The sequence below is a fragment of the Clinocottus analis genome, unplaced genomic scaffold (genome assembly GCF_023055335.1).
Source record: "Clinocottus analis isolate CAN_PGR_092001 unplaced genomic scaffold, fCliAna1.0.p SCAF_13, whole genome shotgun sequence".
Classification (NCBI taxonomy): domain Eukaryota; kingdom Metazoa; phylum Chordata; class Actinopteri; order Perciformes; family Cottidae; genus Clinocottus; species Clinocottus analis.
Genome location: NW_027175854.1, coordinates 3,921,601 through 3,931,830, shown reverse-complemented (window position 1 = coordinate 3,931,830; position 10,230 = coordinate 3,921,601). Strand labels below are relative to the sequence as shown.

The 10,230-nt window shown below is 41.6% G+C and overlaps 2 protein-coding genes across 5 annotated transcripts; both read right to left on the bottom strand.

Annotated features, from left to right (window-relative positions):
* Positions 1-53: 53 nt before the first annotated feature.
* On the bottom strand, positions 54-3,054 carry smtna (smoothelin a). Of its 2 annotated transcripts, XM_068574661.1 has the most exons (9): positions 3,020-3,054; positions 2,735-2,857; positions 2,120-2,221; positions 1,847-1,922; positions 1,616-1,744; positions 1,510-1,543; positions 1,030-1,147; positions 753-904; positions 54-590 (listed from the first exon to the last, which is right to left on the bottom strand). In XM_068574661.1, the coding sequence occupies exons 3-9, from the start codon at positions 2,204-2,206 to the stop codon at positions 443-445; spliced, it is 744 nt and encodes a 247-aa protein (XP_068430762.1). In that variant the 5' UTR covers positions 2,207-2,221; positions 2,735-2,857; positions 3,020-3,054; the 3' UTR covers positions 54-442. The 2 variants fall into 2 exon arrangements, with proteins under 2 accessions (XP_068430762.1, XP_068430761.1); XM_068574660.1 differs by having other exon boundaries at positions 2,120-2,224; positions 2,735-3,025.
* A 606-nt stretch (positions 3,055-3,660) lies between these two features.
* On the bottom strand, positions 3,661-10,179 carry slc35e4 (solute carrier family 35 member E4). 3 transcript variants are annotated; one of them, XM_068574587.1, is made up of 3 exons: positions 10,006-10,179; positions 8,597-9,210; positions 3,661-6,576 (listed from the first exon to the last, which is right to left on the bottom strand). In XM_068574587.1, the coding sequence occupies exons 2-3, from the start codon at positions 9,189-9,191 to the stop codon at positions 6,044-6,046; spliced, it is 1,128 nt and encodes a 375-aa protein (XP_068430688.1). In that variant the 5' UTR covers positions 9,192-9,210; positions 10,006-10,179; the 3' UTR covers positions 3,661-6,043. The 3 variants fall into 3 exon arrangements, with proteins under 3 accessions (XP_068430688.1, XP_068430687.1, XP_068430690.1); XM_068574586.1 differs by having other exon boundaries at positions 10,077-10,172; XM_068574589.1 differs by lacking the exon at positions 10,006-10,179 and adding an exon at positions 9,434-9,504.
* Positions 10,180-10,230: the final 51 nt, after the last annotated feature.

Genomic DNA, 10,230 nt, shown 5'->3' with positions numbered 1-10,230 from the left:
TTAGTCTAATCATCAGTTATAGTAAGACAACAACAGCATGTATAATGGGATGGACATTTATTACATTTGTCTGCAATAGGCTAACGCCTATTGCAAATGAACAAATGATAACATTTGTTCCCAGAGTCTCGATGACTCTGACGGGGATTACTGCAGATGTGTAATCTCAGTGGAATGTACTGATCCCAAGAGCCAGCTGTCCACTGAGAGCACAGACACTCACAAGTCCCTGCATATACAAACCTACAAATACTGCACATGTGGTGCTCTGACAGTAACATAATGCGTCAGCCCGATACATCAAGTACTAAATAATCATACAAAATGTTAATATTTACTTGGAAAAAAGATGCATAATAATATATATTGGACCTCAGCACATGCATATGTGCATTCATTGTAAATATTGATAATCACTGCCAATCATGAACGCTATCAGACTCTACGTTCGCTTTTTGGTTTTGACCAGGCCTTTCTCCACCAGACAGCGGTAGAACTCCTGGATGTACGTGAACACACACTTCCAGTCGGGCTCTTGCATCCGGACTAAGTCATCAGCGTCCAGCAGAGGGGAGCAGCCAGCGAGCCTCCTGCAGAGAAAGAGAGAGAGGGAGAGAGAGAGACACTGACAAACAATTGGGACAAGCTATGACACAGGACTGTGAAGTCTTTTTTTTCTTTCTGCACTGCACTGCTGGAGCTTGTTCCAGACAAGATGCATCAGCCTCTTCATATAAGGAATGACAGCTCACTCTGCAGTGTCGAAAGCCAGCTGGAAGTTTTCCTTTGGCTTGTTGGGGTTGAGGATTGAGTACTCAAACGCGTCGGGAAAGAAGCGGTGCACCAAGGCGCAGAAGGCTATACCGTCTTTCCAACTTGAGGAGAAGTTATGGATGTCCACCCCCTGTTTCATGCCACAGGGAATTACATTTAGAAGAAAGCGTGGCAAAAAAAAAAAGAGCCATAAGGAGCTATGTAAAGCTCCATTGGGCAATAATTCAAACACAAAGAGAGTCAAGGCATGTTTACCTCATATGGCTCGGTTTTGGCTTTGCACCAGTCCAGAAGCATCTGTTTGACATTTTTTACGTTGGGTGCTGCAGCAGGAGGACATTTCTGAGCTGGGGTTACAGCAGGACTGGCCTCGCTGAGGAGAAGAAATGAAGACAAGGAGATACACACCGCATGTACAGAAAGTATGGCTCATCTCATCTTTTAACTTGAGATTTTATTGCCTTATTGGGTGGATTACTTAACACACAAGAATACTTTATAATTATAGACAGTGATGCGGGCTGGCTTCATAGTGGAAACACAATTCACACCATGAAACATTTCGTGGGTATGGCTTAAGTTTCACAAAGTGGTTTGGCATGCAAAGCCAACATTGTTTTAATAAAAAGGTTAATAAAAAAGCAAATTATGAGGCCATTTCTGGGATTGATTAGAATCTGCTTTGTATTGTTCATGAACCCAAACGTGCTCAAGCTGAGCAAATCCGAGACTCACCTGCCCGCTGATGGAGAGGGCTGACCTGAAGGCCCTAAAAAAAGATACAGAGAGTCAAAGCTCAAAATCATTTGAATAAAATGTAAACTATTCTTCATGAACATACTGTTTGCTGGTGGCTGCTGGGTCATGGATGCTCTGCCTGTGCTAACGGCCCCGCCTGTTTTTCCTCCTTTGCTCAGGCCCTGCTGCCTCATGTCCTGCTGCCTCGCCCCTCGATCCTGCTCCCGCTTATCTGATGAGAGACGATGGAGAATTTAGAACGCAAGCAAAGCATCAGATGAATATGGAGACTGTACGATGGTAAACTTGCATGGGAGCAAGTATCAGATTGGACCTCTCTTTTTCTTGAGCAGCTCCCTCAATGCGGCACGTAGAATTCGCCTCTCTTCAAAATCTGTTGCAGTATCCAGCTAAAAAAGACAAAACACTGGTTGAAGTGAAGGACTAAGTTAAAGGGCTCAGTGTCTCAGTGTCAGAGTGATGAAAGAAAGTCATCAGCGCAGCAAATATACAAGATTTAAACGATACATTTTCTTACAACACTGTTTCTATACGATAAACACAAGTGAGCCACAAACTAATTTAACGTCACAAATCATCGGCTCACCATCTTGTTGAGAACCTCTTCATCCTCAATAGCAGCCAGTTCTTCGCTGGTCACCGATGCTGATCCAACATCAGTTTTTGACTCCATGTTTGAGGATCAAATCTACTGGATGGTGCAAAAACACAGCACCAGTGACACATACGCAGAAAACACACTCAGTGTTAAGAGAAAATTAAAGAGAAGCAGACTTAGCGTGAATAATCTGACTTTTATTATTCACATATTTGAAAATCATCTGAATCCTTTAAACAGAACAAACAGTCCAGATAGTTATTACACTAAACAATGAGCACATAAAATAAAATCACATTTGTGTGAGTCTTAACAAACACAAACTGAGCAGCGGTGCAAATAGAGATGTTTGTCTTACTCAAGTAGTGTATGCAGCAACTAGCAGAGAGCAGAACAAGAGGGTATACACGTACAAATATAGTAATGTAGTGGAACGGGACCATTCCTGAAATAATATGATAACAGCGTAAAAATATGTGTTTGGACACGGCAATACAAAAGGAGTCACAGTCAGGCCCAATTGCACAAGACAGGAAGAATAAAGTGATAAAAATGTGAAAAACACACATTTATACTATTGAATTGTGGCTGTTAATCACTCACCTGTTGTCAGGATGCAAACTTGTTTTTCTGGTGGGAGTCTTTGAGCTTCTCAGGAGTTTTCAGCCTGCTCTGGGGAGCTGAGAGAGCTCAGCATTAACGTCACAGCTAACGCCGCAGCGCTTCCTAAGGATGCATGTTTGGAGAGAAAGTGGAGGTTGCTTACACGAACCACCTAAGATGGGAAAGAGGAGGCAAAGTCTGTCACCCAAAGGCGAGTTTCTCCTCCTCTTGTCACTTCATCCTGCATGATGTCATGTGAAACGCCATGAAAATCCAGATTCTCACATCATTTGGAGGGTGCAGCAGGCAACTCTTTTGGCTGGAGAACACAGAGTTAACAGGGGTGGGGAGGGGGTGGGGGGTGAGAGTGAGGAGCACTGCCTTATTCAGGCAAAAGGCTGAGCGGTAGCACTGTGTTTACAGAAATGGAGGAATCTTTATAAGAGAGAACCAAGCGCACACACACAAACACACACACAGACCGACAAAGGAGTCTGGAAGGAAACACAATTAGTAATATACACCCTTCAGCTGCAACAGTTATTCTTTTGTGTTTAATAGTTGATGCAGATTCAGTGAACATCAGAAGGCAGATAAACTGCTCCACCAAGTGGTGAACACACACAACTACTTCTAAATAGTCTCAATGTATGACATCACGTTCTTTAAAAATCCAAAATAAGGCCTGTCCCTGTTTCTGGAAGAGCATAGTTCAAGCGAAAGGATTTACTTATTCACATAAAAATTAATTGACCGATTAAAAAAAAGTTAAAAATAGTTTTATAGCCTCACAAAAATAGCAAAAACATATACTTACACATTTTAACAGAAGATCGACAAACTTGAATCCAACTAAAATATGCAGTAGATATGGCAGTCAGAGAGTTATTTCATGAAGGCAATAACTCGGCTCAGTAATGCGTTGGTTGGTATCATAATTGTTTATTGTCCAATGTTTTTATTTTTATTCAAGCAATTGCAGATCATGTGTACATGAGTCACCCATCGTTACCCCGAAACAGAAGCACCTGCTGTTGGCATTCAAAGTATGAATCAAAAACATTAGATACAATGACATAAACCCACTCCTTTCTTATCTACAGTATGTCCAAATAAGGCATGAGGCAAATGTTTCATTCTTAAAACAGTATAGTTTAAACCAGCCATATATGACTGTAAAATACATTATTATCATAAAACTATTTACACCAAACTAGCTTTGCAAACAACTAAAACCAGTATGTACACAGGAACCGGAGGCTTTGATGAAAGCGTCTTCGTACCTTTTAAGTGCAACAGTTTCTTCGCCCCATACTCGCAATCAACTTCTCCACGAGAACAAGCAGCCAAACGTCCACAAGCTTGCAATCGTTTGAATGTAATACAACTAAAAACTGTGCTCTGATCATAATGATCAATATTGTGTTTTAACATGTTGACATCTGTTACCTACTGAACACAGATGAAAATCCATCATTCACATGCTGCAGTTTAATTGTGGTTATGAAAAAGCTGCTTGATCTCCATCCAATAGTTAATAATCAATGAACAAAAGGACATAACAAGTCATATTTAACAGCTGAGGTATTCAATAATGTAAAACGAGTGAAATGAGCTGCTGTACATCATTTTTAAACTTGTAATTCAGAATCGCTGACATCAGTTGGTTTACATTAAACCAGCAAAGCCATTTATCAAATTGCAACCTAAAACTGTTTCTCGCATTATTTTTAATGATTGAGGATTCACAAAAAGTAATTTGGGGTCATTTATGATGAATTATATTTTAGGAATGGCACCCATGAAATATTACATCAGTGATACGTTAGGTAAAATCTTTACGCATACAATTTGTATGGAAATTGTGGCGAGTGTCATAAAAAAAAATAAAAAACTGACGTAAGTTCAACTGTATGTGAGAAAAGAAGTCTGGTCAATGACAGAACCAGTATTTTTGACACAGTGTGACCACTTTTAAAAACATTTAGCAAACCCTAAATGTAGGAGGAAGTGCACAGTAACAGATCCTTTCAGGAACAGCGACATGCAGCCTTCTGCATAGTATATATGACTGTTCTCTAAAGAGAGGACAGGAGGGACGAGTGTGCCGACTAATATTACATGTACGCATGTACGAGACATTTAGGACACAAACCTACAGCATAACAAAGCCAGGGACTGCTAGAGTCATTCAAAAATAAATATTTTCTTGTTTGTTTTGTCACAAAAAAAATTCATATTATTAAAACATTTTCAAATATTGAGAGAAAAAATAAAATATTGACCAGCAGAGGTCAGTCTTTCGAGATGTCGGCTGGTAATTAAAAATAAATTTTGAAAAATCCACAGAAAGGGAAACATTAAACCTAACAGATGGTTGGGATTTAAGAAGCAACCTTAAAGGACTTTCCATCTTCTTTTTCCTCATCTTTTCCACAGGGAAAAGACAGCTATAGCTGAGTGACACTCCTTAGAGAACTCGTGAACCTAATTATGGAGGAACGCTGCAGAGCGCACCGTTGTATAAGACTGAAATAATTGGACTAATTCTTTAGAGAGTGGCTTGAGAACACAATCTAAGCTTAAGTGGGAAGTCAAAGTAAGGTTCATTGCAGAGGACAAAATACAAAGAGCTCTTGTCTCTTATTAAAAAATGTGCTTGAGCGGAGGAAAAAAGGCATCTCCTTGTTAACGTCTGCCTCTAAATAAATGTTTTAGCGTCCTTATTCAAACAAGCTTTGTGGTTCAAATGCCAACCAAAGAAAAGCTGCCAAAAACCAAGTTCCTTACCCTGACAGGGCCAGGTGAAACTCAGGTAACAGTATCATTAATACACGTCTTATACAAATTGTGCCCGTTCAGATTTGAGGCGGTGGTCTCATCATCCCACAAGGCTCCCTGCAGCCCACAATATTCACAATAGCCACCCAAAACATGGATGAGAGCCCTCTGTCAATGAGAACATTTTCACAGTGTAGTATGAGTGACAGTGTGAATACCTTGTGAGGTATCAAACAGCTTAGTGCTCTCATGCATGCATATACCGCTAAAGGCTATGTATGAGTGATTTACAGATGAAGGAGAGAATTTAACCATAACCGTGATAAAGGCTACCTTTTCCTCTCTGCAGACTCTACTTCTGTGTGACCAGAGGAAATGATAATGATAAGAAATGATATGGCACAGTGAGGAAGTTAAAAAACAGTAAAATAAAAGATCTGTCGCATCATCACTAATGCTGACCTTAAAACATAGCCAGAATTGTAATCATGTTATCCTTATAAGTTGTGTTCTCTCCATCTTTTCAGTTTAGTCCATTTTGTCTTCCGGTTTCTCACACGATCTCTGTTGAGGATATGTTGGTTCAGATGCTCTAGCTTTGTCCGAATCCTCTCCACTCACAGTGTGAAAATCCACCTGTCCGGACTTTGCAGCCTTGGCCCTGCGTGCGTCCATGAAGCTGACAATGAACTCCGAATTCTGATAGATGAGCATACCAGACAACGTCAGCACCGCGCCGGCGCAGCTGAGGGCGGACAACTCTGTGCCGAAAAGCAGCTGAGACAACAGCAGATTTCCCACCACACTCAGGTTGCCGAGGATATGCAGAGTGACGGCAGAGGTGAGCGTGATGACGCAGCAGCTGGCCAGGTTGTACATGACTGAGCCCAGGCAGCTGAGCAGGATAAACACCCACAGGTGGCGGTCGTAATGAAGCGGCGACTCCAGCGCAGCCCAGTTCTCTAAGGCCAGAGCTGCCACGGCCAAGATGCAGAAGCTGGGAATGGACATCAGGTAGAGCAGGAACACAGAGTTGATTTTCTCCTCCTGAAGTAAGATACCTGAGTAAACAGAGAAAGGTATGCGACAGTTACAAACATGGGCTTGGGTTTATTGATATACACAGTGTCATGTGTAAAACACATACATCTACGCAGTGGTTACAAACAAGACTATAAAGCAAAAGTACAGAGAGATGTCAAAAACAAAACTTGTTTTTCTTTTACTGCACTTCCTTAGAATAAACATACAGCAACTACCAAACCTGTTTCTACTCAAATATGCAGTATAAGACTGTACAATTAAGATAACAAAGTTCCTGTGTTTTTTTAGTCAAAAATATTAAGAACAGACTCTATCCTGTTCACTTATCTGCTCATTCAAAGTTTACAACAAGCTCTGAAGTTATATCATGAGTTGTATGAAGTAAAACTCCCATTTGGACACTTAAACACTGAACAAAATATGCCTTGATGCCTGACATGTAGGGAGCTATACAATCTTTTGATGTTTTTGAAAGAGCAAAAGCAGCTTAAACACTACAAACTTGACTCACTGTAAACACTCCAAAGAGTGCCAAACCTGTAAAAATGAGCCTATAACACAAGCATGTGCACTACCAACGTGTCATAGAAACACTAACTTGTAAGGGAAACCGTTACAACAACAACAAATGAAAGTGGACGGGAATAGCACATTGAAACTTGAGACAACATTGCCCAGCTAGTTTGGCACATTAGGATGGATTCAAATGATTACTCAGAATTAAAAATAAAAGTAATTAAGCAGCAGCTTCGACTTGCTGGACCTCGATCACAAGTTCTGCTTCAAATGCAAAAGCAGAAATGTATTTCCCTTTTTGTATATTTACTCTTATTTAACAGAGAAAACTGCCAACTTTCTAAACATGTCTGCAGTCTCTGCAGTCTACTGTTGACACTAAGCAGCTGCTGGTGTATTTGAACTGATGACCCGTTCGTCACCAGCCCGCCGCTTTAACCATGAGGTGCCCCTTTGCTCCTCCAGGTTTTTTTAGAGTTGCATAACCTTCTTGTTTCCCCTTCTCTGACAACTACAATGTTGAGGAAACAAATGACATTATAGGACTTAATCTTCTGGACACGGAAACTAACTTAAAAGAAATTCCTTCCACCCAATGAGCACAGAACATTAGCTAATGAGTACATTGGATATGTATAGGAGGGAATCAATTCAAGAAAGGAATCTGTCTCCCAAAACCTAATATTCACGTACACTTTAGCCAATACATACAATCTCAAAGTGGTTGTTTGTACTAATGGTTTAATTTGTTTCACCAGGACGATCCTCTCAGTAAAAATCAAACCACACTTATTCATTTAATACAAATGAGTCAAACAAAAGTTAAGCTGTTTACCGATTTAGTTTATTCTACTATTGCATTATTGTTTATTGTTATGCACTAATAACAAAGCCAAATTTCTTGTATGTGCACTGTACTTCGCAATAGACCAATTTCGATCCTTTACTCAATTTTAGCCTCTTTTGAATGCAGTTTGTATAAACAGTCTTTCTTTTCTTTTTTTTTAAGAATATTGGTGGCAAATAAGAAAAAGTTGCAAAATTTCTTGAATCTATTATGTTATGTCACATTTTAAATAAACAAGTAAAATAATATCAGGTGACCAGATGATCCTTTTGAAAAGGTTCTATCAGTCTTTCAATAGCAACACAACCCAGGCGCACGTTTCAAAGATGTGAAACCTTGCCCATTCATACTCATAAACTGTCAATGTTTGTATCGTGTTCCCTAAGAAACCAGAACATATGCCAATGTGACTTTCCACCTTAGTGTGTGGGAGTGTTAGTGGACTGAGGAGTGAATCACTAAAAAGTTCCAGGAACACAGACTGCTGCGGTGCACGTGGGGAAAACCTAAAATAACCTCTGATGTCTGAGCTATGAGAGGAAATTTCCAAAAATAAAAATGCCATTTAACAAAGGCTACTTTTGATAGTGAAGACAAAACTAAATGTAAACGTTAACAGTCAGAGGCGACAAGAAAGCCCTGAAGCGAGACAGTGAAAATAAAATGTCACTTACTCTGCTGAATTGACTTGACACCCCTCAACATGGTCGCTGCGAACACAAAGAAGCAACCAGTCTGATCAAACTGGACTTCTCCCATGATGCTAAAGGACGCTCCCAGGCAGATGGGCATCATGGCTGTGTATTTGAGGATGTGATGTTGTTTGCCCAGGATCAGAGTGGAGATGGCCAAAGTAAAGAGTGGGGTGGTGGTGTAGATCATTTGTGCAAACGACAGCTGGACATAATTCAGACCCATGTTTCCAAAAGCGATGCTGGCACAAAATGTCAGACTCAACAGGAACACCTTACATTTGGCGCTGCGGGTCAGGTCCTGTACTGTGACCCCTCTGTGGCGGACCACCTGCAGCTTGATCAGCCCATAGTCCACCACGATAGCGGTCAGCATGTGCAGCGCTGACAGCAGCAGAGGGTACCTGAAGTTGTAAACGGCAAATATCCATTTGTTGAGGCTGGAGATGGTGGTTCCCGTCACCAGCCAAACAATAACAGCTGACAGCAGATGGAGCATCTCTGCGGGTGGCCTCCTCCTGCCTCCTCTGTCTTGCAGAGTCGCCTCGCATTTTGAGAAGCCATCGGCGTTTATCATGTTCGTATCATTGTCCTCTCTAGAAAGAAAACACATGTTGAGTCCAGACTGCCCACCTTCATCTGAAATGCATGATCAAACCGACACACTTGGGTATATATATCGCGAGAAGAAAAAAAAACCCTGCGACACAGCAGTTCTTCTCTGCGTCGCTAGCCAGTCTTTGTTGATCAGTAAAACTGCATTTTTTCCCCCAGCACCACCTACAAGACACGTGTTTCTATTTTGGTTGTGTAACTTACCCCGCGCAGGCAAAATGACATATGCTGGCCCATGGAGGACAGACAGGGGGAGGAATGAGGAGAGCTGGAGCTCGCGCCTTCCTCCCAACAGGGATTGAGGCGATTGGTTATTAACCTGTTACCTGATACGGTGACGACTTCACTGTGATGCGCCAAAAACATCGTCATTGTAGTGGCGAAACACGATGGGTCGACTTGCTGAACATGTCTGTGACTAGCGTTAAGTTACGTTAAGTCTTCCGAATATCGGGCAGATAAGTGAGCGGACTATCGAGAAGTGGAGCCCAGGGAAAACCTGTTCACGAGCACGAAACAACACGGTTATCACTGCTGTTAGTTAGACAGCGGGTCATGGGCGGCTCGGTAACACACAAACACAACACTTCCTTTGACAAATAAAACACGTCTGGTGGGTTAAGGCTGCTTCTGCTACGGACTGCCACTTGACACCGCTGTCATGTTCACGTTAGCTCGCGACGCTCTCCTTAACTGCGCTGGTTAGCTAGCGTTACGTTGTTATCTAACATTAAAAAAAGAAGCAGTCACTCTGGCGTAACGCGTCGTTAGCTTACGTTTGTTAAGTGAACGACAGTCACACCACGGCTGCGGTCGGCAGCTGTTTTTGAGCTTCGTCGTTTTTTACCTTGGTCTTCGACGTGTACCTTGACAGCATCCCTAGCTAAACAAAAAAATCTCATCAGTCTGACGGTTGCCTGTCAGACAAGGGACGCGGCGCGCGCGCCTCAATATCATTGGTCGGTTTATTTAAAGGGCAATGCCACTCATTTGTGGGCGGC

Bases quoted from the DNA above. Each gene is read 5' to 3' on its own strand.
- smtna (XM_068574661.1), bottom strand. From the start codon at position 2,206: ATGGAGTCAAAAACTGATGTTGGATCAGCATCGGTGACCAGCGAAGAA. The intron at 1,544-1,615 runs GTATGTTCATGA...ATCTTTTTTTAG, and splicing joins CCAGCAGCCACCAGCAAACA to GGCCTTCAGGTCAGCCCTCT. The intron at 1,148-1,509 runs GTGAGTCTCGGA...TCTTCTCCTCAG, and splicing joins CCCTCTCCATCAGCGGGCAG to CGAGGCCAGTCCTGCTGTAA.
- slc35e4 (XM_068574587.1), bottom strand. From the start codon at position 9,191: ATGATAAACGCCGATGGCTTCTCAAAATGCGAGGCGACTCTGCAAGAC. The intron at 6,577-8,596 runs GTAAGTGACATT...CTGTTTACTCAG, and splicing joins TGTCAAGTCAATTCAGCAGA to GTATCTTACTTCAGGAGGAG.